General features: G+C 49.9%; 10 protein-coding genes across 10 annotated transcripts; 4 read left to right on the top strand and 6 right to left on the bottom strand.

The window, feature by feature from the left end:
• Positions 1-310: 310 nt before the first annotated feature.
• TRUGW13939_11247 (uncharacterized protein) lies at positions 311-1,538 on the top strand (the record flags this gene model as incomplete). The annotated part of the gene is made up of 4 exons (XM_035494355.1): positions 311-434; positions 644-905; positions 1,052-1,247; positions 1,341-1,538. 4 exons carry the CDS (start codon positions 311-313, stop codon positions 1,536-1,538), a joined length of 780 nt encoding a protein of 259 aa, XP_035350248.1.
• Positions 1,539-2,729: 1,191 nt separating this feature from the next.
• TRUGW13939_11246 (uncharacterized protein) lies at positions 2,730-4,634 on the top strand (the record flags this gene model as incomplete). The annotated part of the gene is made up of 1 exon (XM_035494354.1): positions 2,730-4,634. One exon carries the CDS (start codon positions 2,730-2,732, stop codon positions 4,632-4,634), a length of 1,905 nt encoding a protein of 634 aa, XP_035350247.1.
• Positions 4,635-6,291: 1,657 nt separating this feature from the next.
• On the bottom strand, positions 6,292-8,703 carry TRUGW13939_11245 (uncharacterized protein; the record flags this gene model as incomplete). The annotated part of the gene is made up of 6 exons (XM_035494353.1): positions 6,292-7,601; positions 7,656-7,884; positions 7,945-8,368; positions 8,433-8,504; positions 8,561-8,630; positions 8,682-8,703. The coding sequence occupies 6 exons, from the start codon at positions 8,701-8,703 to the stop codon at positions 6,292-6,294; spliced, it is 2,127 nt and encodes a 708-aa protein (XP_035350246.1).
• A 1,021-nt stretch (positions 8,704-9,724) lies between these two features.
• On the bottom strand, positions 9,725-10,756 carry TRUGW13939_11244 (uncharacterized protein; the record flags this gene model as incomplete). The annotated part of the gene is made up of 2 exons (XM_035494352.1): positions 9,725-10,604; positions 10,671-10,756. 2 exons carry the CDS (start codon positions 10,754-10,756, stop codon positions 9,725-9,727), a joined length of 966 nt encoding a protein of 321 aa, XP_035350245.1.
• Positions 10,757-11,462: 706 nt separating this feature from the next.
• TRUGW13939_11243 (uncharacterized protein) lies at positions 11,463-13,217 on the bottom strand (the record flags this gene model as incomplete). Its single annotated transcript, XM_035494351.1, has 2 exons — positions 11,463-13,015; positions 13,103-13,217. 2 exons carry the CDS (start codon positions 13,215-13,217, stop codon positions 11,463-11,465), a joined length of 1,668 nt encoding a protein of 555 aa, XP_035350244.1.
• Positions 13,218-13,685: 468 nt separating this feature from the next.
• TRUGW13939_11242 (uncharacterized protein) lies at positions 13,686-15,040 on the bottom strand (the record flags this gene model as incomplete). Its single annotated transcript, XM_035494350.1, has 2 exons — positions 13,686-14,937; positions 15,009-15,040. The coding sequence occupies 2 exons, from the start codon at positions 15,038-15,040 to the stop codon at positions 13,686-13,688; spliced, it is 1,284 nt and encodes a 427-aa protein (XP_035350243.1).
• Positions 15,041-16,081: 1,041 nt separating this feature from the next.
• TRUGW13939_11241 (uncharacterized protein) lies at positions 16,082-16,978 on the bottom strand (the record flags this gene model as incomplete). Its single annotated transcript, XM_035494349.1, has 2 exons — positions 16,082-16,675; positions 16,718-16,978. The coding sequence occupies 2 exons, from the start codon at positions 16,976-16,978 to the stop codon at positions 16,082-16,084; spliced, it is 855 nt and encodes a 284-aa protein (XP_035350242.1).
• Positions 16,979-18,391: 1,413 nt separating this feature from the next.
• TRUGW13939_11240 (uncharacterized protein) lies at positions 18,392-19,216 on the top strand (the record flags this gene model as incomplete). The annotated part of the gene is made up of 2 exons (XM_035494348.1): positions 18,392-18,661; positions 18,740-19,216. The coding sequence occupies 2 exons, from the start codon at positions 18,392-18,394 to the stop codon at positions 19,214-19,216; spliced, it is 747 nt and encodes a 248-aa protein (XP_035350241.1).
• A 2,213-nt stretch (positions 19,217-21,429) lies between these two features.
• Positions 21,430-23,507, top strand: TRUGW13939_11239 (uncharacterized protein; the record flags this gene model as incomplete). The annotated part of the gene is made up of 2 exons (XM_035494347.1): positions 21,430-21,605; positions 21,662-23,507. The coding sequence occupies 2 exons, from the start codon at positions 21,430-21,432 to the stop codon at positions 23,505-23,507; spliced, it is 2,022 nt and encodes a 673-aa protein (XP_035350240.1).
• An 882-nt stretch (positions 23,508-24,389) lies between these two features.
• On the bottom strand, positions 24,390-25,184 carry TRUGW13939_11238 (uncharacterized protein; the record flags this gene model as incomplete). Its single annotated transcript, XM_035494346.1, has 4 exons — positions 24,390-24,529; positions 24,579-24,792; positions 24,867-24,912; positions 25,141-25,184. The coding sequence occupies 4 exons, from the start codon at positions 25,182-25,184 to the stop codon at positions 24,390-24,392; spliced, it is 444 nt and encodes a 147-aa protein (XP_035350239.1).
• Positions 25,185-25,414: the final 230 nt, after the last annotated feature.

The raw sequence follows: 25,414 nt of genomic DNA, 5'->3' as shown, positions 1-25,414 counted from the left end.
TTAATAAAAATTTCGACTCCACTCACGATGGATGCCTGTTCATGACTCACGTCGGGTGGTATTGAAGGATCGCACTAGCACCTCGACTAGGTCTATTCCAGTCATCGGTCCACAATTTAGATAACCAACCCGGCACTAGATTAGCTGAGGCTGAGCATACAACACCTTGATTCGCTGTTTCATTACCAGTGCAAGTATACCTCATAGATTCTAGTGTTCTAGAACTAAAATTATTTAAGATAGAAATATATAAAATATTACCATTCTATAAATTATAAAACTAAGGCAATATATTTTTATTATAATAGAAATGGCCAAGGCCCTGCCTAAGGAGGAGCGAGAGCGGTTGATGAACTTCATTGTGATGCAGAAAGAAGATGACCTCGTCTTTCAGATGCTCGGCGTTGCTGGCGCTATTTATGGCCCTTTAGTTGGTGTGTCTTTACGTCCATTCCCATTATGCATCGTTCGTTCTGATGCTGACGACCGAGTTCCACTAGTCTGCAGCATGATTAGCATGCCTGCCACAATGGGCATGTTGGAATTGGCAAGCTCTTGTTCACGCCCGAACTAGTTCTCAGTAAGTGCTGTGTCTGCCGTCCATTAACGTTCCTTTGATGTTGACTCTGGCGGCCGTATCCAGGCCGGTCGCTGATGGCCTTCTTCTCGTCCCTTCGAGCCGGCGGCGCGGCCATGGAGGTCGAGGCGGTTGTGCTAGACGCCGCAGCTCTCGAGACGGTCGAGTTGGCGTCTGTCGAGGCCCTTGAGGCGGCTGAAATGATCTCCTTGGGCGGCCGCTTCCTCGCCATGACAGGCGTGGGTCTCGCAGTGTTTGCCGCCGGCATCGCCATCGCCATCGCCATTGAAGTCGCTCTCAACCTTTGGAAGAAGGACGAGTATATCCGGTACGTAGACCTTCAGGATCATAACTGCTTGCTGTGGTTGCGCCTGCACTCCACTGCAGGCAGAGTTTTCGACTCTACCGCGGGGTTTGGAAACCCAATACCCTACTCCGACTTTGGAGGAAGGACTAACAGAGGTACAATTATAGCGCAGAGCATGAGGCTGCGATTGCACGCCTGCAGTGCCGCTACCAGCTACGCATGTTTGAGGCGCTCAGGCACTTCAAGGAGGACCTGTCACGCCTCCACAACTGGTACCGCATTCTCGACCGCATTGGCGACGTCGAGGGCCTGCAGAAGCGATGCGATGAGGAGGGTCGGAAGTTCGCCGACAGCATCATCGAGGTACGTGGCCCCAATGACCTTGCAAACCGGCTCTGGTGCCGGCTCAGAGCGTGCGTGACGGAGCTGACGACTACGTTGATCCACGGGGTGTAGCGCTTCAAGAGCGTCACGTACGAGCAGGCGTGGGAGGACGTTCACAAGGAGGACTTGGACAGTGGGCCGGTTTATGACCTGGACGAGATGGGGAAGGAGGAACTGATTGAGCGCACCAAGGAAGCTGTTCATGAAGCGGCGGAGAAGGCCAAGGAGGAAAAGGTGATGGCTCTTGCTGCAGCTGAGAAGAGAGAGTGACGGAATGATCTGTCGATGTTCATGTGCCGTTGCAGGTCTGCCACGTTTGTTGTCTTGAACACTTTGGAGAGGAGGGATAGTTTATGCCACAGTAAGTACGCGATGTGATGCGAGTAAAGGAGTACAGTCTACAATCTGAGCACACAGTATACGCCGAGGAGATGACATTCCACTGCACCTACTACTACTGCACCAAGGGTTCTCCGAAAAGTCCTTTCTTTCCTCAAGGCATAACTATTGGGAAACTTGTTCAGATTAATGCAAAGTCAGCCTATGGCTGAATAATCAAGAGGCTGTGTACTGCTCAGAGTTACAGGAGGCTACCGTCTACCACGAGGGCATTCACGACAAGTGGTTTAATCTAATTATTTAATTCTAATTAATTTACAGAGACTAGTAAATTATACTTCTAAATAGGATAAACTATTTAATAAGATTATCTATAGATATTGTGGTGGAAGATATGGCCGCCCCGTGGAATGGGCCAGTGTGAGTAGTGGCAGGGTGTTTGTCGAAGCAGCACTTACTTACAACAGACAGGGTATATATAAATCTCAAGCAATCACTGTAGTCTCAATTCCATTCACTATCCCAATTTCGCACTTGCTCGCGCGTATGTACATGAAAAGAATCCTGGAGCCTCCCCGGGAACCATATGGTTTCCGAGCCTGGCACTTCATAGTCCAATGCAGTGGGAAACTTATAATATAGAAATAATATAAATTAAAGATGAAAATATATGTTAAATTAGTATAATCTATAGATATAATATTCTAATTTATATAGTAATTAGATTAGTTTATGTAAGTATTTTCTTGGTAGTCTGATCTAATCACTCAATTCTACTGAATTCAGGAGGATCAGCAAATTACACTCCCAAGCAGGATAGACAAATTGGGACTGATTTTGTTAGTAAGCACCCTGCAGCAGCCACTTGGCTGAAAGTAAGTAAGATTGGCTGTTAGTTGCAGTTCGCTCTGCCTGCGACAGCCATTGACAAGGTGCCTTGCTGCACCAAGAGGTAGATCCCTACAGGATATACCAGTCTGTACGCTCTGCTACAAAAGATCCGGGGCTTGTGCGTCCTTGTGACCTTGCTCGCAGATCTACTCTTCCACCAAAGCAACCTGTCATCTTCCCCATTGTCATCTACTCTTATTATCTTGCGGCACCCTCATCCCCTCCAGCAACATGTACATATATCGCGGCCGATTCCAGTGGAGGCCGTCCGATGACACTGAGCTGTTTGTCGTCATCCTGCCGTTTAGCGAGCCGGACTTGGACGACCCCATCCACATTTACTGGCAACGGCCCTCCGCCACCGCCGGCCAAGACGACGGACATGTCTTATACCAGACCTTTGTCACCGGTACCATTCGCAGCGCAGAGACGGCCCAGGTGGTCTTTTCGTGCGGCGCGAGCAATTCGATGACTCTCGAATTCGAGCTCGTCGAGGGCGTCACGAAGCTCAAGGGGCGCATCCGTAGTCCCGGGGGAACTGTCTCGGAAGAGATGGCTCTATTGGGCTCCTACTTTGAGAAGACCTGGGTGCCCGGAAGCACCGACAGTCCCATTCCAGTCGTGTATACGGGTGTCAAACCCCACGGCACTCCCCAGCACAAGGATCTGATGCTGCTCGTCCTGCCCCAGGGATTCGGCGATGACCTGCCCGTGCTCGCCTACTGGCAGCAGATTTCCAAGGTCAACGACAAGAAGCTCAGCTACAGCGCGCGAAAGAAGCAGCTCCCGTCTCGCCTAGCGCCTGATGCTGAAGACGGTGACAACTATGCGGACGAACTGTGCGCGTTCTTCATGGAGGAAGATGGCTCCTGGGAAATGGACTGCTCTGCCTCGGCTACCAATAACTACGATACTCTGCAACTCAAAGTTAAAACGCAAGATGACGGCCAGGAGAATACATTCTCCCTGACCAAGCAACCCTTGCTCGGCCCAGAGCGGCGTCGCCGACGTAGAGCTATCAAAAACTCGCACACCAACGTGCAAAACAACACAAACCACGTCGTCGTCTGCACACTGTGTAGCAGCGCTAGCGCACTTGACAGCGAGGGCATCGCGTGGGCCGGACTGGCGCTCACGGCGCTCTTGCTCCTCCCGCTCACGCCCACGACTGCGACGGCGGTGGGCCTCAAGAAGATGTACGACGTAGCCGTCACCTCCACGTCGGCGGCCCTCGCTGTGATTGGTGTCATGGACGTGAGACTCAAGGGCGGCGCGTCCAAGGTGACGACGCTGTGTCCCGGTGACTGGGCCTCCAACATTTCGGATGGCGGGTTCTTCCATTCGGTCAACAGTCTTGCCGTAGTGTCAGCAACGATTGAGCCTAGTAATATGCTCACCGTGTGGACGGGCACGGCGTCGGAGCTTGGAGCTAGGGATGTAATGCTGGCTGACCCCAGCGTCGTGACGTGGTCCAAGGCCTTTCAGATCAATATGCCTCATGGCCATCATGTGGTTATTGAGCGAAATCTTCGCATCCCGGGTCTGAAGCCGTATTCCGCGGGTGAGCCGCTCGACTCCAAGACCGGATTGACGGTGGACCAGTTTGCCTTGGGAATTGAGAATAAAAAAACACCCGCCGCCTCGAGCATCAAGTGGTACCCCACTAAGCTTCCCAAACTCACCGAGCATAAGCGACTGTTCTCTTACCACCCCGACTGGACCTTTGTCATCACCCAAGACTTGACCAAGGGCAACCCAAGCCACGGCAAGGCAGGAAGCTTTGAGGTCGTCTCCTGTCTCAACGGCCAGGCGCTCGTCAAGATGCACTCGTCCGGCGTGGAGAACGACATGGCCTCACACGGTCGCGGCCAGCTGCTCAGCGCCAACGTGTCCACCCAAGACGAGGTGTCGACGCTGATCCGTGCCAACCCGGGCTTCTTTGCATATACTTGGCACTGGCGAGGCAAGATGTACGAGAACAAACGAAGACTTGTGGCTTGGCAGTGGAACCAGAACAACCATATTGAGTTTAAGCAGCCGACAGATACCCCAGGCAGCCAGCATCGCAAGTATACATACTTTTTGGTGGGCAAGGAGCACATCACCACGCGACAGATGATGATGGAAGGGGCTTAGACGTCGACAAGGGAGTACAAATCCGTCTCAAGGGCCTGTGTAAAGAACTGAGAGAGTTCATGATCTTGTATCTCTAAATAACATGACGTTACTCGCGTTGCCCCATGCACACGGCGACAGTGAGGGTTTGTCAAGGCGCGTATGAGGGTTCGAAGAGACAGCGATTGGATCATGATCGTCTGCTTTTGTGTGTCATTTGCAGTTTCCTATTCTTACATATAAAACTCCAATGTTTTACGGCCTTTCAGTCTCTCTGGATTGATTATTTGCTATCAAGCAGCTTGTCTATAGTTTGGTATATTGTAGATATGTGTAGGCCTGCTACGTAACTGCATATCACGCCTGCAGCTTCTTACTCGTGCGTTCAATAATATCCAACATTTCGCATTTGCAGATTGGCTCCAAGCCATCTCTTGAACATATTTCCGTATAGGGTATATTGGACACCAGAAAAACTTTCCCGAATCGGCTTAGTCGAATTCGAGGCAACTCCGGTCCGAGGTTGATCCGAGTCCGCCTTATGTTTTTGGCTGACTGGCTGAACCTTTTGCCACACGTCAACAACTTTCTTCCAACATGTTGGAACTTTTTCGCCAAATCACGGTTATTATGTGAATATCTGGACCCCTAGCGATATAAATCGAAATACCTCTTTCTATTTTTCACTTTGACCCTTTTTCTCTTCTACCAATCCTCTCATTCGCGACGCAAGGTGGAGTGCAAGGCGAGGTTCCATGCCTTGAAATTCCTTTCTCTTTTTCTCTCTCTTTCTCTCTCTCTTCCTCCCTCTCTCTTTTTTTACTTCTCTCTTGTATGCGACGATAACTTGTTATCATAGCAGAACGAGAGAGAGAAAAAAGAAGAAGAAGAGAAGAAGAAGGAAGAAGAAATAGAAGAAAAATAGAAGGAATAAGCTCTGTATTCGATGCGATATATCAAAATTACACTTCTCATCTTTGGCCACCGTAGCCAAAACCCCTTTTTTTCCCTTGTCGATCAAAAAAAATAAAAAATTCAGCCCTTCTTTTCTTTTCCACTGTTTAGCAGTTATCCCTTATTTCTTGCCTGATCTTTTGTGCTATTCAAGCACTAACTCTCACATCAGGCAAAGGGGGTCTTTGCGAAGCTTTTGGTTAGAGAGGGAAAAAAAAGGTTGAGATTGACACAGTATATCGTTCATCTCCTTTTTTTTTTTTGAGATGGCGGTATTTGGGGATTGGGGTGGGTGTTGCGAGTTGTGCTAGATGGTACATTTTTATTTTTATATTATTTCAATCCATTTAATCTGGCCTCTTGAACAAGATAAATGCATTCGTTTTTCTGCTATTCATATTACCAGTTGACCATTTCACCCAGGCCATACGTAGATATTCTTAATCTTTTTCTACCAGTTTCGAACCTTGCAGCATCTCTTGATGTATTCGGACATTTCTATTTTGCCGATAAAGAATGTAAGCCGTTGACACGCGATTAAAAAAAAAAACAGGCCTTAGTTCTTCGTCATCATTCAATACCATCATCATCACATAGATCCAACAAGATATTCCATTTTTTGATCAATTCTACTTATATTGAATATCTATCACAACTCGACACCAGGGCCGCTCAGGCACTTGTCGTCTTACAACGGCTTAAGAAACTCCCGCCTCCCACCAATCTATCCGGCAAAATCCAAGCCGTCCAATTCTTTACGCACCGAATCCTCGGTTTGAATCTTCTTCATCTGCGTGTCTTCCAGCTTCTCGCCAGTGGCCAGACGCATCTTGAGCTCGTCGATGGCACGTAGTTTCTTCAGCAGGCCGCGCACTCGCTTGTCTTGCGATGTGCCGTTGGCTCCTATCGGTGATTCCGGACGGGCGGGAGGAGCAGCAGGAGGAGGAGCAGGAGGAGGGGTGGCCGCTTTGCCATTGCTGGCAGACTTGTTACCGTTCCCTTGTCCGGCCGAGGTACCATTTGTGCGGTGATTGTTGTTGTTGTTATTGTTATTGTTGACATTGCTCTCCGCGCGGTTGCGATTATGGCTCTTGGATCGGGGTCGCTGGTGACGGTCCGGACTAGCAGTCAGATGCTGTGATGGAGCAGCAGCAGCTGGGGGTGCAAGTTCCGGAACAGCGGTGCCGTCCTTCTCGGCAATTTCTTTGGCCTTTTTGGCTTCACGCTTTTTCTTGTTTTTGGCGGCTGACTTGGACAGCTTCTCATCCGCGTTTTCAGCCCCGGGAGGTAGAGCAACGCCACCGCCGGGGGCAGCGCCCTGTGGTACAAATTCAACGGGCTCAGCGCCGGGAATTTCCCGTCTTCTCGACTTGCCAAATCCATTGGCAGGCCCGAGAGAAGTTGCTCCTTCTCTCATAAAGGCGGCACCTCCTTCGTCCTCCCTCTTGAAGGCCAGAGACGTCGTCTGTCCGCGAGCGCCGGGCGGCCGGTACGCACCAACGGGCTTGGATGGGGTCTTCCTCTTTGCGAGGTAGTCCAGGGCAGACGCATGCGGGACTGGAAGAGGGTGGAAAGGGTCGCCCTGAAGTGCTTCCGTGGACCCTTGCGGTCGCCAACAAACTTGGTACAGCTCGGTCATGTCTTCATTGTATTGAAGAGCACCGCTCACATGCCAGATGCGCACGCCGTTGTCGACTCGCAATCTAGGGCTGGTGGTGGCCGTCAGAATGTGTCTCCCGTCAGGAGCCCATTCGCACACGGTGGCATTCGACCCTTCAATCGTCGTCACCTTCTTATGACCCTTTTCCAGATCATAAATGTCCATCTGACCTGCCAAATTGCCAAATCCAGCAACAACGACAAAGCGGCCATTGGGCGAGAATACGATAGTGTTTCTCGGAGCCAAGGGGTAATTTTGGGTGACAGCACCGCGGGAGTTGAAAATCGTTGTCTTGGCCGGCATAAACCCGTACACGACACCAAACTCCTTCGAGTTTGGAGACCATGTCACGTCGTGGATAGGTCCTTCTCTGTCTGTAGCGATTATTAGCTATCAGTAATTATTAATGTTGTCGTTTGCACACATACCAAGATCAATGCGGGAATCAAAAGCCCCCGTTGCGCTCAACAAGTAAAGAGTCGTCTCGCCGTAGTAACTCTTGCCAGACCGGTCGACATCAGTCTGGGCCAGGACAATAACCGAGGTACCGGAGTTGTTCCACTTCAACTGGACCTTGTCGCCTTTGAAAAACGTCTTTTGCGAGACTGGGTTCTGAAACTGCGGGACGACGTAGACCTTGACCGAGGCTGGTTGGCCCTATATTGGTATTAGTGAATTCGATTCAACTAGACATCTTGTCACATTTGCACGACTTACCTTGCGCTCGGGCACAAACACGGCGAGAGCCTGAGTCTTTCCGGGCGAAAGCGCAAAGCCAGAGACACCTTCCACACGGAGCTTGTTCCACACAGTTGCAAGATCGTGACTCTTGTAAAACTGGACCTCGTTCGTTACAACGCGGCCGCAGTATTGCTCGTCGGACGTGTACTGCAGGTTCCATCCGGTCTGCGACTTTTGCACGAATCGACCCACAACTGCCTTGTCCCCGACTCCGCCTTCCTGTGCTTGGACTGCCACGTTCCACACCTTTAGGTTTTTCACGGCATCTCCGTTCTCGTCCTTTGAGGATCGCTGCCAGGTGATGATGTAGGTGCCGAGTGGGGAAAAGCCCAGTTCGAACACGTTGTCGGCAGGAAGCGTGGTGATGACGTGGCCAACAGAGGGATCAATGATGGTGACACTAAAAAACGAGCGTTAGACAAGACATTCACCCCCGGAAGTCATTGGACAAAGACAATAAATACCTCTCTGGAGACGCCCATGCGAAATAGCGTCCACAAGGGGAGTAAGCGCTGCAACGAAGATTGCCTTCAGGCCTAGTACGGTGTGTTAGTTTGAAGTCGTGTGTGTGTTGTATTTGTGTAGCGCATACCTCTCGAAGCCTGAAACAGGCTGGTACACAGGCGAGGCGTCCAAGAGACCGATTCCCTTCAGGGTGCGAACTATATATCAAGTCAGGCGAATTCGACTACCAATAAATAAAATAAACTTACATGCAATCTGTGAAGTCGCCATAACTATTCAAAGTCACAGCTAACTGCCAAGATTCAAGTCGAGACTGATTTCGTTGTTGTTGTTGTTGTTGTTGTTATTGACGGCGAAGGCTGAATTTTCTCCACGAGCAGGATTTCTGTTTGCGTGCAAATCGTGCAAGATCGCGCAAATCGCAGGTAGGGAAGATTGGAGAAAAAGTATAAGTTCTCAAGAAAAAGAGAAGAAAAAAAAAATAATTTTTTTTCTGCCTGTTTATAAGGCAAAGGCGTGCGCGCGTGCGGGGTGTGTGTGTTTTTTTTTTCTTGTCTTGTCTTGTCTTGTCCTTCGAAAGATTCTGTTTTATTTTTGTTTTTCTTCGTCTTCCTTTATTTTTTTTGCAATCAGGTCAGTCTTTGTTTTGTTCAAAATTTTGCGATCGACAATGGATGAGGGGGAGAGAAAAATCATCAACACACGCACAATAAAGCTGGAGAGAGTAACTCTGCGAAATCGGAACTCTTTTTAAATAAATAAAAAAGAGGCTTGAACAGTCCTGGAGGAGATATTCCCGTTTGCTTGACAAGCAAATGCCAGCGATGTTGAGGGGGAAACGGGAAGGTGACAAAAAAAAAGAAAGAGTCTTGTTGCGGCGACAAGGGGAGGAGTTGTGGAGGAGGAAGACGAAAGAAGAAGACAAGAAGAAGTTGAGGTCACAGAAGGAAGTGCAAAAAATTCGGCTCAGCCACTGGCGGCGGCGGCGATCCCGTCGGCCCAACTAACGGTTAGTTGGTTAGGGCCCGGCCTAGAGCTACTACTACTACTACTACTACTACTACTACTACTATAAAATCTGCCTCGTGCATACTTCCAAGTTGAATAATTCAATTCGTCAAGTGAAAACATGAATATGAAACCTCCAGACACTAGTAGCAACGCTGTCCCGCGAATCCCATCTTACGCCCATTATTAATCATACAAAAAGGTCATCAAGTCAAGCAGCACACGAGCAAACTTTTACAGTCTTCATCTCGAAAAGATCCCCGTGGTTACCACTCAAAAAAAATTAAGAAGAACTGTCCGGTCCTCGCTGTCCTACAAGGCGCGGAGTGCGGACAGTAGTGTCGACCACGTTTGAATCATAAGTAACACCGTCCAGCATTCGAGCATCGTCAGATGGCTCCGGAGTGTTGGATCCAGCGGGGGACGGAGAGGACTGCGATGGCGCACTCACAGAACTGCCTGCGACATGCTGCTGCTGCTGCTGCTGCTGCATGTACGCAGGATATTGCCCACTGGCATTAATATTGCTATGATTTCCGCTATTCCTGTTGGCACTCGGGCTGCCGAAAGACGGGGTACGTCCCAAGCCAGTAGTCGTAGACTGTTGCTGCAATCGACCCAAAGTGGCACTCGACACAGGCCCACTGATGGTGCTGCTGGCGCCTTCACCAAACCCGACCAGACTGGCATTCCCCTCATCACTCATACCGCCCATGCTAGAAGTGCCGTCGTCGTGATCCTCGAGACTCATCTTATCCGGATCATAGGCATCGCTTCCGCTCGCCCAGGTTGTGCGCCCGCCGACACTTCCCGTCGCGCTGGCGCTGCCCACTGTGCTTCGCTCCTTGACCATGTGCGGATAGCTGTCGAAATAGCCCTGGCTGGGGGTTAGATTCGGGGCGCCGGAGGAGGATGAAGAAGGGAAGTTCTGCGCCGCGCCGCCTGCGCCGCCGCCGCCACGAGCAGTCGCAATTCGTTCGAGCCCGGCCAAGCGCGAGATTCGGTCTGCGCGTTCTGCATCAAGAGTCGAGGAGGACACGGACGAGGTCGACGAGGACTGGTGGGCGTGTCGCGCATACGGATGGGTATGGCCCTGGTGGCCGTCCTTGATCGCGGTCGTCGACAGGGCAGATAGGGATGTGGTGCCAGAGTTGGGAGTGCCACTGCAAAAGGACTCAAGTTAGTTCTATCTCGCGCAAAGTTGTGCCACCAAAGAACAATCATCTTACGGTCCCATATCAGACGGCGTGACAGGATCCGAGGGAGGCGGCGGCAGATTGATCAGAGTAGGTGTTGTCATTCTGTCTTCAGTCATTTGGCTGCGGTGGTGAATAGAAAATAGCAAAGTCAACAGTAGACTAGCGACGAGGACGACAAACGCAGTCGCGTCGATCTGCCAACGTGCCAAAGAAAAAGAGGCAAATAAGAAACAAAGACGAAAAAAAGCCAGTGAAACTAAATGTCAGGGAACGTGATCGGAGCAAAAAGTATACAGAGGAGACGACGACGGGTCAAAGCCGTTTGAAGCTTGAGGATATGCGCGTCGAGCGTGTGTGGGTGAAGGAAGAGTACTGGTGATGATGCTTTGATGTGCATCGAATCGTCAAGTGGAGGTGGGGTGCGACTCAACTGGTGGGGCGGGCGGAAAAGGGCCCAATCTGAACCGACGTCATGCTCGGGTACTTATCTTGCACATGTTGGTAGTGAATGTACTTATGTACAATTTGGTGGATTTGCCTATACTAAAGAAAAATAGGACAAGGCAAACACAACTATAAACAGGCCAGCAAATGCATGCAAAAAATTCAATGCTCCAATCTCGTTCGTTCGGCATGTCGTGAGACTCGGCCCAGAACGCAAAGCACGATTATATAGTATATACTTGTAAAAGAAAATAAACAGAGTCGCTGAGATGATAAGTGTATGTATGTATGATAAGTGCTCGGCTTATCAATGGAACGGGTATTCATATATATCTTTTAAAGAAAAAGAAGGAAAAAACATGTCTCATAAGTAAGGCGTCACTGGCTGACCTTTCGGTTCTCGTAGTGTCCACGGAGGCTGTCGACTTCTTGCTGAAGCCGCGAGAGGTCTGCGAGAATGTCCTTTGCATGGGACGATGGCTGCGGCTCGCTCTCTGCTTGGTCGTCGGCCGTCTTGGTCTGCAGCGCGGCTGCTGGATTGTTCAAGCTACTCTTGCTGGACGTTCGAGCCCGTCGCGGCGGCGGAGGCGGCGGCGGTGCCATGTGTGTTGCAGACCCAGATGGGGTTCTCTTGATGGACGGTTGCCGAGACGGGGGAGACGATGATTCTGTACTTGATGGATCCTCGACGACGGCAAAAGTAGGAGATGGGACAGGGTGGTCTTGAGACAGGGAAGACTTGGGCTGAGGCAAGGAATCCGCATGGGAGCCCGCCAGCGGTTCTCCGTGTCTTCGCGATGGAGGCCTGGGCGGCGTTTTGAATCCCGGGCTCGGTGGCCCCGGAATCTGAAGCCCCAGGCCGCGAGGAGGCAGGGAAATACGATGTAGATTATCCCGCGGACGTGGTGGTTGTGGTGTCTTATTGGGCTTGATCTGGCTGTGTCGCCGAGCAAGAGGCGGCGTGGGCGGCCGCTTCGATTGAGACGAGGTCCTGTGTAGCGAAGAGACATCGTCGGTGATACCAGAATCAGAAGAGTTGGACGACGGATTGGCTTCCAATGCAGCAGCCATCTCTTCGCGATAATTCGACGGCGGTGATATTGACGTCGTGGGGTATATGGGCTTCTGGCTTGATTCCCCAGAAGGATAGCTCTCTGCACTGGACTTTCTCGACTGTTGGTATTCCTCGGCTTTGATAGGCTTCCCATGGCGAGTCTTTGGCGGCGGTGGCTTCGGCCGCTTCACACTCGCTGTCCTTTGGATACTGTCATCGGGCTCGGCTTTGAGAGACTGCACTGCCGTTCCGAGATTGTTACTCGTATTATCAGAATAGGTTCGTTGCGAAGCCGAAGCCGCCGGATGCTTCTCAGTTTCAACATTATTATTGTCATTATCGATCTGAGACGGAGGCGTCGACAGATCCGAAGCTGTATCAATCCTCGTCGTTGCCGTCTTCTTGGGATCCGATAGCTGATCCGCGTTGCCCGTGAGAAGCAACCTCGTGAACGCATCCACATCGAGAGTCGCATTATTACTTGACTTTTTGCTCGACTCCATACTACTGGCCTCTTCTACCCCGCGACCCTGCGGTTCCGTAGCCACAGACAGACGCGAACCCGGGTTGTTCAGTACCGAAGTATCGTTTTGTGATGTCGTCCGCTGCTGATACCTCGGTTCGTCATTGATGTTATTGCTGTTGTTGTTTCTGGAAGTGTCGACTGCGGAAGCATGCGGATTAAAGGGATCAGAGGCAGACTCATCGGAAGAGTCGTCGCTATCACCTGCTCCCAGCGGTGGAGGACTATGTAAAGTGCGCGTCGTCGTTGGAGCTGCGGGGAAGTATGACCTCGACGACTCTGCTGCTGGTTGTGGTGGGGAGGGAACCGGAGGCGTTGCGATTCGCACGCTCTTAGAATAGGATTTCGGTTCTGCTGTATTCAATTATATATATTTAGCTTTTGAATAGGAGAAAGAAGAAAAAAAGAGAGAGGAGAAAGGAATCAATGTAAAACACGCACGGTCAAAAACGCCCAGGTTGTTCAAGTTGGGCGCATCGCGGCTGTCCGGAATCGACGGGAGGCTCTCGCTGGCAGCTAGGATCTTGCTCCGGCGGAAAGGATTGGATCCAGACATGGCGAGGCACAGGAGCGAGTGGTTTGAGGGATTGCATAGAGCGAGGTCAATGGGAGAGGTGGAGAGAGGGAGACATGGCAGCCTGGGTGACGGTGGGATGGTTTAAGCTGCTGCACGTCGGAGGGTTCGGGTCCACAAGGCGCCTGTGCCGCTTCCGGTAATTTGCATTGCTACCACTGAATAATACAACATTGCTACCTTGTGAATAAACAAAATAATATAATAGAATCAATGTCTGGTAATTTGCCTGACTATAACTGCTAGATTGGCTTGAAAATAATAATAATAATAATAATAATAATAATCGCTCCGAAATATGGTACAATTTGACAGATAGATGTGGTCGAGTGCTATGTTGGCTTTAGATCTCTAAAAGTCCATCATCCCACCTGATGATAGATACTATATGATACCATCCATCAGTCTGCGACTCGCGCGGATCAGGTATATTAATTTCACTGTTTCTCATTATGAGTCAGAGAAGCTCTCGCTATATACGTGCCACGGCTCGTCCACGCCGAAAAAACACTTGGCCAGACGGCTTCCACTCTCGGTGGGCTGCGTAAAGGCAATCTGCTCCTTGGGTATGTCGAGCCCGTAGATGAAATTGTTGATGACACAGTCCAGCAAGTCCATGGCAATTCCCCGCCGTCTCGCCTCGCCGCACGTCCAGATGCGCGACACCCCGACGATGGCCGGGTCCAGGGTATCTTCCACGCTGATGGACGAACTGTGATGGTCGCCGTTGTCCTTCTTTTGTGCTGCGTCCAGCTTCACGGGATTTGCTTCCCATATCCGCTCGGCGAGACAGAGCCCCATGCACTTGCTGTCCTTCATGTGGAGGAACACTTTGTATCGATCGGTCTCTTCTTTCTTTCCATTCTTGCGCAGCCGCTTCGGGGGCTCGACTTGGCTCCACAGCTGGTTTTCGTCAATTACAGGAGACGACAGCTCTCTGTTGACGACGTCGAGAACCTTTTTCGCCTGGTTTCGAGCCGAGGGAGAGGCCTTGCGGTCGACAATCACTACATAGCCGTCGTCGCATCGCGCAGCCTCATATACCCAGCGGGACGCGTTCGCTTTCACAAAGGCCTTTCCGAGATCGATGCCCACCGAGTTCATCGAATGGAACTTGTCGTGGAGATCCGAGTCTTCGCTATTAGACGGCACATATTCCATGCCACATGAGTTGCAGCTTTTTCGCACAGTGATGCCAGCATCGATCTGGAGCTGCTTCAGCACGGGCGGCAGCTGCTGCTGCTGCTGTTGCGGTTGCGGTTGCGGTTGCTGACTCTTCTTGTCGGTCAGCAGCGAGCGGACGCTGTTGGAGTTCACCTCTGCCAACGGCGCCCCGTTGGCAGGCTGCTGCTGCTCTTTGAGGGCAGATTTCTTGCGCTTCAAAAACGAGAATGTGGGTTTGCGCGTGTTTGCTGGCGGAGGAGTCAGACGCGGCGGCGGCGGCGATGACGGTGGCGTGGAGAGCAGGTCGTCCTCCTGGGTCGCTTCCGAGAAGATGACCGAGTTGCGACGCGACGGACTCGACATGGCCACGACGGCTGCTGAACAAGACTCGCGGATGGCAGATTGCAAGTTGGTCTCGGCATCGTCGGAGTCGTCAGCGGGCTCTACGCGTCGCTTCTTGGCTGCGTGGTGGTGGGTGTTATTGTTGTTGTCATCGTGCCCGCGACGGACCGGTCTCCCGTAAGTTTTCATGAGGCCCCTGGCAGAGACGCGACCAGTTAGAAACCAGCACAAAAAGGACGTCAAAAATGAAAAAAGGAGCACACTTACCTCTTGAACGAATTAGTAACAGTCCACGGCATCTCACTGGGATCGCGCGGGCTAGGTGTGGGAGCACATGAGCGAGCAGTTGTCGGGGGGGAAGACGCGACAGTGGTGGTGCAGAGAAGATAGATTGCGCAGGCAGCAGGCAGCGAGATGGAGCGTCCGTTGACAGAGCAAGTGCAATCGGTGAGTCAGTAGAAAGCAGGTCGTCGCAGTCCAAGAATTCGAGGCTGTTTACGTGAGTATGTTTGGGTAACACACAACACGGCGGGCGCTGGTGGCCCAGTAGGAACGCGACGCGCGCGCTAGGCCGCTTTGGGCTATATTGCTCTCGCCGCCTGGAGAAAAAATACTTAATATTATTTATTATGGAGCATCCCTCGTGCTGCTGGCGAATCGCGCCTCTGCTGGCTCCCCTTGCAGGATTAGGCTGTGGCTCTAAGCCAGCAGATCAAACGGATCTGCGAGCATTACGGAGACACCGTTTGGAAATCCTCACGTTAGGCAGACAGAAATAATCGCTAATATTCATCGCCAAACGGCCAGTCATCCTGAGGCTTTTAGGCGCCAGCCTTCTACTCCTGCTATTATTATCGCAAGGCGCTCTTGACCTTGTATATCCCCCGCTCTCAGCTCTGACTCGACGACTCAAGAGGCAGGACTGAGTCAGACTCTCGATCGCTAAGGCGTATCACATCCTCAGCCTTTCTTGTCGCCCCTGTTGGTTGGCTGCTATAGCTAACGTGGAACCCTGCAACCCAGTACGCAGTACAACATTGAAGACCCTCCCCCCTTTACGACTTAGCACTCAGCACTACGGATCCGGACGGAGGACTTGGGAAAGCTCTGACCAGCTGTCTTGCCAGTGTCGCCACCGCGCTACGTCCAACGGGTATACCGAGAATGTACTGGTACGTCGTACTGAGTGAGCACTGAGCGGTGCGTGGTCAGGGGGATTGTTTAGTCTAGTACTAATAGGGCTAGAGGAGTCATGTGATCCATCTCCCTAACGGGACTAGTCTGATACTCTAATTCCCTATTATTATTATTTTCTTTTTATGGATTTAACACTCAAGAAACTAGGCTGAAGATAGCCTCTCAAGAGCTTCTTTGCCTTTCCCGTCCAGATCAGGATATGGTTTGAGACTGGTCAGGTCTTTCCACAGAGCTCTGGCATCGTCATATGCGTCACCATGTGCAGCTAGACGCTCTCGAAGCACCTTCTTCCATTCCACGTCCATTTCTGTGAATGCAAAAGACGCCCCGAGGTACTCGTACCAGATGGGAAGATAAGCAGAATACTCCCAGTCCAGTGTACTGACAAGCTGCCCATCCCGAACCATGATATTGCCCAGGTTAAGATCACAGTGGGTGAGCACAAACGGCTCACTTTTGGGAAAGCCCTTTTTCAACTTCTCAAAGATGGGTTGAGGGATATTTCCATAAGATACGGCCAGGGCATCCCAGAGCTCCTTGTCGGAGTGAAATGGACTATATGGCTCCATGTCCAGAAATAGTAAGCCTGGATAACACGGGCCTTGGTCAACCGTTTGTATCGTGTTTGATGTGAAATTCAATCGAAGCAGTTTGCGAACTTCCACAACCTGATCTGCAATGGAAATCCTTTGAGATTCCGATAACGACGGCCACGCTTCCTCGAGTGTTTTGACCATCTATTCGTTCGGTCATGATAAAGTATCGCCCATCACGATCACCCAGTCGCGTATGTGTTTTGGGGCGGGGATCTCAGCAGTAGATTTGGCAAGAAAATCCAGCGTCTTTGCTTCGATTTTTGCTTTGGAGCCCTCGTCTGGCCGATCTTTTAGGATTATATCAGTACCGATTGACCAGACACCGCGCTGAGATGCGCCGTAGAAGAGTTTCACATGGCTTTCATAGTGGCACCGCTTTCGCTTGAGCGCTGTCCAGCCACATGCGACACAACCACTGTCGTCAGTATCTGATTGTTCGACCATTGTCAGAGCGGGCTATACAGAGGATTGGGCTTCTGAATAAAAGTAGATAAGAGAAGGATATTGAGTCGAGTGAAGGCGGGGGATCATTATGGCATATGCACGGGTTTCCCCGCTATCAGTACGTGTCTTGAACCCAATGGAGTGCTTTGCCGCCGTGCGTTGGTCGTGATCAGACACGATAGACAATGCTCTCAGCTAACACTGTTGTCTGTCTGATCGAGTGATATCCTAGAAGCATATACGTATTCGATAAGAAGGTAGTGAAGGCAAATAACAATAGATTAATTGTATACAACTTCAGGCACTTAATCCAACATGAATCAATGAATAATACATGTACTTGGGCTATCATGCCAGTATCTACATATATCATCATCTACTACATGTACTAACCCCTCTACATGAAAGGCCCTTCAACAAAGTTGCATGTATAAGTGTTGAGTTCAAAAACTGCTTAACAAGGTTGTTCCCATAGTTACTGTATACCTTTACATATATATCGTACAAATATCATAATAAATGTTTCCTTTCTCCGTTCATCTGGACTTTTAATTGTCATCTCCGCATCACCTCACAGCAATATTCGATGACCGGACATGGAATGACTGATCGGAGAGCTGTTGGTCAGCCAATCTCCGACAATCAGCTCGGCGAGTCGGGGATACTTCGGCATGGGGTCAATAATCCATATTCAGCAGTATAATTAGTCCGGCAGTAGTCGAAATGGTCTAATTGGCGTATTTGTACCCATCAACCAAGATGCCTTTGGAAAATTAACGACTACTTTATATATCAGGCGGATTCCGAACATCCCGCAAAAGTCTCCGGAACTAACTCAGACCACACACACACACAAATACTATATATACTACATATACACACACAGAGAACACGTACACGCCATTTCTTGCAACTTACCTTCACAACCCATCCATTTCCAACTTGTTTTGTGTCCTGGTTGTGGTAAACAAGCAACTCGGTCTCGTGATCTTTCTCTCTCTCTCTCTCTCGGAGAATTAATTGCTCCCTCCCGTCTCTTGTCGCCGGCGGGTTCCGCACGCCCAGAAGACAAAACACAATTCGCCCTTTCGCAAACAACCAAGCCCAATCCTGAGCTAAGACCAAAAAAAAAACAACAAAGAATAAACAATTCGCGAATCATGTCGAACGCCAGTAGCAACAGCAACAACTACCCGACCAGCCCGTCCGAGGACGGCGGGAAAAGAAAGCGGCCCAGTAAGTCTCTTGCGATCTTCCCGATAGCCAAAAGTCCAGCAGAAAAATCCCCCCCCACCTCTCTCTCCTCAGTGCAAAAAAAAGCCGTTTCCCACCTGCAAACCATCAACCCTCCGGTGTCTTCGATTTATATTTATATATTTTTTATATATATTATACCTGCTAATGCGACCCGTCATGGAATCACCAGGGACTCAATCGTGCCCCCCGCCCGAGCTCCCCCAGCTCGTCGCCGAACAGCATGCCCCCATTCCCACCAGCGACAAGGATACGCAGCGCTTGATCGTTGTGCTCTCGAATGCCAGTCTGGAGACGTACCGCTCATCGCACGGTGGTCGCAATGGCCGCGAGGAAAAGTACTCGCTTCTCAACAGTGACGAGCACATTGGAGTCATGCGCAAGATGAACAGAGATATCAGTGATGCGCGTCCGGATATCACCCACCAGGTACGCCGGACTTGAAATGTTGACTGCACTTTTGGCTGATTTGGGCTTTTTCTTTTCTTTTTTTTTGGTCGCTTATAGTGTCTTCTCACCCTTCTCGATTCGCCGATCAATAAGGCTGGTCGTCTGCAAATCTACATCCACACCGCGAAAGGCGTCCTGATTGAAGTCAGCCCGACAGTGCGCATTCCTCGAACATTCAAGCGATTTGCTGGCCTGATGGTGCAGCTGCTCCATCGTCTGTCCATTCGCTCGACCAACTCGCAAGAAAAGCTGCTCAAGGTGATCAAGAACCCCATCACCGACCATCTGCCGCCCAACTGCCGCAAGATCACGCTCAGTTTCGACGCCCCCGTCGTTCGCGTCAGGGACTATATTGAATCGCTCGACAGCAAGGAGAGCATCTGCGTCTTTGTCGGAGCCATGGCCAAGGGCCGCGACGACTTTGCCGATGAGTTCAAGGACGACGCTATTGGTATCAGCAACTACAGTCTCAGTGCCAGTGTCGCCTGCAGTAAATTTTGCCATGCCGCCGAAGATGTGTGGGACATTATCTAGCAGAAAACAAAGAGGAAAAAACTATCGCCTGCTACATAACGCAAAGGTAACGAGGTCCCGGACTGCTCCCAGTCGCTAACCACGATCCTAGCCATCATCACTTGTGTGCCTCGACAAACGTTGCATGGCCTTTCCTTTTTTTTTTTTTTTTCATTTCTTCCATTTGTTTTATATACAATTTTCCACCATTTCATCTCCCCGACAAAAAGGCACCGGTTTGATGGCTATGATAACAACATCTGGGCCCTCTCCGACACGGACCTTTTGCGGAATATATCGCGTTGAGGATTTTGCTTGGATCTGATCTGTTTTTACAACCAAAACGTGGTGCAGGTTCAACAACCTCAAGGCGGGTTCGGAACCTTTTTTTTTCTTCCTGGAAATAACTTACTTCTTCTCCTGGGAACAAACGACTTAACTCATGGAGGGCAATATGACAGTCCACCTATACCCTTGATTCTAGCTCGCCTTTTAAGCTAGAACATCTCGACCGGATTGTTGTCGCTCCCATGAGACAGCGCATGCCAGTGAGGCTATTCATTCCAGGATAATTGGACACGGAAGCGGTTGGTATATAAACAATAGGTCATAATATCTAACGAGATTCATACAACTTCGGGGGGGTTTTTTTTACTGTAAAATAGGGATTAGCTTGACCGCCTCAAAGGAACACGAATATACCTTATCCTCATGCCCATACAGAGTAGATCATAGACGGTGACCTGGTAAACCACCCCTGACTAACGTGGTGTTGGGCCGGCATCAACCTGATTTAGTAGTCTATCACGCTTTGTGGATCTCTTCGTCAGTCGACTATTCCCTTTTGGATTACGAGTCCGCGCTGTCGAGGTGTAAACTTGCACCTTGTTAGTGAAACTGAAACAGTGTTACTGTTGGCTATTATTGGAGGTCGCCGACTGGGCGCCCTTGTCGACGTGGCACGGGTGGCATGCGGTGTGCAAACCGCCGAGTGGATCTGGGCTAGCATTTGGCGTTGGCATCGCATCACTCTGAAAGGGCGGTTAACCAGTTGAGCTGGATCGTGGATTTCTGAAGTCATTGTTGTTTGATGTCTTATTGTTGTTGTAGCTGTTAAGATTGAAGTTATTTGACGTCGCGGTTTGTCGGAATCGTGTGTGTACTAAGTGTAGGGAAGGAAAGGAAGGAGGCCTTCCTTCCCCGTCCAGCACTTCAGTAGAATTAATCAGTTGTTCTTTCTTACACCTCACGAATCTGTCCAGCGCGCATTGATCGCGATACAGTCATGTCCAGGTTTCCAGCACTGCCAGTGGGACGCAGTTATGCTCTCTCAGTCTGAACCCACAGCACGAATGCCCGACGGCCATCAATCATACGACACTAATTACTCTTTACTCAGGGAGTCAGTCTCAGAGTCAGGCTGTTTCGGGCATGATGGTCTTACCCACTTCTCACCGCAAATCCATTGGAGAAAACCCACGATCGAGATGATTGATGCCCTTCGTTGCGCTCGCCGCTCGCCTCGATTAAACGTGACACCGGTGTTTGGCTCCACCGGTTAATGCGATGGTTTTTTTAGCCAGCCAGTCCCGTCATGTCATCGTGCCTAACTAACTAGACCTATTTCTACCATTCTAGGGTTAGGCGTTGTCCCCTGATGGATCTTGTTCTGCATGAAAGGGCAGCCTATCAGATCGTCTGCCCGTTCAATGAATTGGATGTCCTCGCACCTAATTAGAGGGGGCTCCAGTTTTGGCTCCTCACGACCCTCTCACTTTGTCCCTTTTCTCGAGCCTGAGAGTCACAGTATTTCCCTTTTAGCTCGCCTACATACCTGCTAAATGGGTCCAGAACACCGGGTAAGTGTCTCTTGGGGCCGGAGGAAATCGCGAGCTTTACTCTTCTTGCCTCGTGGATCCTCGGATAGCCGTCCACGCATGTTCATACTACTATCTAGCCAAGTTGGCAAACAACACTGAATGGGCATTGCTGTCTGCTGACTATTTTCGGCCCGTTTACATAATATCTCTCTGAGTACGCATTCTTGCTTTGACCAGTATATTATATCGCATGTAGACTCGTTTCTCTATCGCGGATATCTTGTTACTCTTGTACACAATCCTCTCTACTTTTGAGGAATATTCAATTATTTCTTCGCTGTATACATACATACATTTTTGTCTTATTTCGGATCACATTCACTTATTTACTACCTCTCGATTCCTCCCTCTACAATGCCTCTTTCGCACCTCACACTCACAGTCTCGCATCTTCCCACTTCGACGTCCTTCTTCCTCGCATGTCTCCAGCCGCTGGGATACCAATTTATCGGCCGGCACGATGAATATATTGGCTTTGGATCAAAGGCCGACGAGCCAGCTGACTTTTGGCTCTCTCAAGAACGACCAGGGTAAGATAGTTTCGGAGGTTTTCAAGATTTTCAATACTGACAAATGATTGAAAAAGCACGCCTGCCGGCGCAGTACACATTGCCTTTCCTGCGCCTTCAAAAGAAGCCGTGCATGCATTCTTTGTGTCCGCGTTAAAGGCCGGTGGTAAGATTCATGGCGAGCCCAAGACTCGCGATCACGACACCGGATACTTTAGCGCAGCCATCATGGACTTTGATGGGAATAGCATTGAGGCAGTCTACCTCCCTGATGGTACTGCGCGCTCTCAGATTGGGGGGCCTACTTTCGAGACAGTCAAGAATGGCTCGGTCGTCTCTAGGGTCCGGTCAACTAGGACCGAGACAGTGCAGCATGCAAAGGCCGTCTATGCTATTGAAGATATCCCTTCTTCTCAGATCAGATCGCTTCACGAGCAGCAGCAGCAGCAGCAGCACCTGTCATATGCGGCAGAGGCGCAGCAGTCTGGCGGTGAAAGCACAGGCTTATCGGCAAAGGCGATCATTGGAACTCTGCTCGGCGCCACTGCAGGAGCTGCAATTGCTTATGCTATGGTGAAGGGGGACTCCCCTTCGAATTCTCAGGCTTCAACACCACCGCCGGCGCCCGCTGCACCTGTTACCCCCTCACAGTACATTCCGCAACAGCAGGGACAGCTCATGCATATGGGGATACCCATGTCGATGCCCATGCTAGGACCTGCCCCGGCTGTGCAAGAACCGCCAACCTACCGCGCTCTAGAAGCACCACCACCCCAAGCTCCTCGAAGTACATACACAGCCAACGATGCAATATCGGCTTATACACGATCTAGCACCTCCAAGAGCCCTCGCGCAGACACCATCTATGAGGAAACCGAATATTATCCTCCAATAGATGGGCCTCGCAGCGTCTACTCGCAGGAAAGCAGTAGTAATTATAGCGCAGTTCGTCGTTCTTCCAGTGGGAGTATCTACGCAACTCGCGATATACCTATCCGTGCAATAGAGTATCCTGGAGGAAGCGGCTCACAAAAGAGCCGGTCAAAGTCGTATCCTTGCGATCCTAGCACTTTGATCAGTAGCTACGCGGACAACAACTCTCGCGTTCAGCAACAGCAGCAGGGCCATATTATCGGCGATGCAGAGACGGAGTTTTCTTCAATATCGACTATCAAACCTCCCAAAACCTCCCATCGGCCATCGGTAGTAGCATCATCCTATCACAGCAACGGCACCAAATCATCATCTCATCACCACCATTCCGTGGCCCAGCCATCGGTTGTGTCTTCCTCGTCTCACCGCACAAAATCGCACGTCAGCAGCGGAAGCAACAAGCACCATCATCATCATCATCATTCTGGTGGTAGTACTACTAGTCGTCAACATGTAGACGACACACCTGCTTATTCATCTACTCTATCGTCGTCTCGATCCGCACACAAGGTCCCGCTTCCCGACAGCAGACCAACCTCCGTGGCATCCCATTCCCTCCGCTCCACGACATCGAAACGAAGCAGCAAATCTCACAAGGACAGTTATTACGCTCCTCCTCCTCCTCCGCACGATATCCCACTGCCTGCATCCGCAGCACCAAGCACGGTTTTCCTCGACGCCGTCGACGCGGACACAGCCATCACACCAGACGATAGTATAAGCCAAGTAGGCGTCAACAACAACAATAATACAACAGCAGACCACAAATCATCATCCGGCCGCTCGCACCGCTCAAAATCAGGCTCATCACAACAACACTCCCACGCCTCGTCCAAGCTCAGAGCATCATCGAAATTCGATGAACCCGTGAAACCGAGCGATAGTATCAGTCAAGTGTCCCGTGCGAGTGAGCGGACGGTCAAGGCTGCTGGATCGAAAGTGCATTCTTCGACGCATTCAAAGAGTGGTTCGAGGGCGAGTCACCACTAGATTCTTTTTTTTTTCTAGCATTATACTTTACGGTTTATTACGACAGTGTTGGTATTTTTTTTCTTTATAAATGCCGGTTAACAGGACAAAAAAAGCAGGGTTTATTTTTAGAATCCAGGGCAGGTGTATGCAGTGTTATTGCATTGGTGGGAGTTTTCTATGTTATACATGTAATGCTTCATTTTTTTTTTTTTAAATTAGGTTCTCATATTTTCAGATACATCTTTTTTTTAGTCAATATTTGTTATACATTCAGTTTTACCAGTCGTCCATATTTACTATATTTCTTAAATCTTTAATGTCCATTTAAAAGTTTAAATCTTTCCATAAACGGCGAGAAAAAAATCTCTACATTCATAAATCTCGACTATGATTAATCTATATGCTAAACCCTGACCTCTCACATTCTAAATCTCGCCAGAGCCAGGCTGACCAGACTTAAAAAAAAAAAAAATCAAAACATACAGTGAAAATTGTCTCTTTGGTCAAAGATTTGATATTTGTGATAAGTTTAGTCCAGTTTAATGGAAAGGAAATCCCGCCGATGATGAACAAAACGACTATTTTGCATGGGAAACTACACACGCAAACATTTGGAAAAAAAAAAGCAGAGAAAAAAAAAAGTTAGGAGTTGCACACAGAAAGGTTTAGGAACAAGAGAATATAAAAAGTAAAGCAACAATTCGGATCTCCAAAAACCACCACGGTACGCCAGCGCTACCTCCGATCTGATCTCCTCATGGTCATTATGGGGAATTCGTTTGCAAAAAAAGAAAAGATGCACAGGGGTTGTTTTTTTTTTCTGCCATTGAAATGACCGAATTTAGGCCGTAACGATCGTTTTTCTTTTTTTGCAATTGCAGGGTGGTGGTCTAAAAGCGATCAAATTGCATATTTGCGAGTCCATTCCCGGGCTGTGGCGTCGTATCGAGGGCGGTCTGTCTTGTAGACGTGCGCAATCTCTGGTACCAAGGGGTCATCGGGGTTGGGGTCTGTGAGCATCGAGCAGATGGAGAGGAGAACTACAATTATTAGCACAGAAGACAACAAGAGGGGAAACCAAATAAATACCCTTCGAAATGGTAAGAGCCGGACTCCACTGGTCTCTCAGAATGTCCAAACAGATGCTGCCGTTGGAGTTGATATTGGGGTGGTAGATGCGAGTCGTAAAGTTGACCTTGGGGGCCTTGAAAGGGTAGTCGGTAGGGAAATGGATCGCTAGGAAGAAGACACCGCCAGAGTATGGAGAGTCGCTAGGACCCATGATGGTTGCCTGCCAGTGAAACTGTGATTATTCTTGTTAGCAAACGCAAAATTTTGTCAAAGAAAAAAGTCGGATGAAAAAGTCGCCACACATACCAAATCATCACCAATAGGTCCGGCAGAGCATGACGAGGGTGGATCACTAGTATTTATGTTAGTTGTCTATTTTCGACAGAAGATAACAAGTCGAATATCGTATCGAATATCGTCGGTGATGAGCATCCCCGTGGTGGTGTGGTGATGTTGGGCCACGATACACAGGCTGAGAAGGCTGATGATGCCCCGCAGCCGTGGTGGGGAGTCACACTTTGAAAAGTCGACAGAGAAAGAGAAAGAGACAAGGCTGAGACGCAGCAATGAACACACTCACCGTCCGAGATCTGTGAGTTCCTTTTGAATACGCTTAAGAGCCATGGCGAGAGGTGTGGTGAGAGTCGAGAGCGAGGGACCAAAGGAGGGGCGATCAGGCAGCCTGGTCGAAGACACAAAGACAAGAAAAAGTCAGTTCTCAGTCGGACGAGACGATGCAGAGAGGAGATAAATCCTTTTCTGACGAGATTCACAGAAAAGGGAAGCGAGCGAATACGTACCAGGAGGAAAATCCGTGGAGTCTCGTGAGTATGACGATGACAGAGAAACTGCGA

Source organism: Talaromyces rugulosus, chromosome VI (genome assembly GCF_013368755.1).
Source record: "Talaromyces rugulosus chromosome VI, complete sequence".
NCBI classification, from domain to species: Eukaryota; Fungi; Ascomycota; class Eurotiomycetes; order Eurotiales; family Trichocomaceae; genus Talaromyces; species Talaromyces rugulosus.
This window is presented reverse-complemented; position numbering and strand designations above follow the sequence as displayed.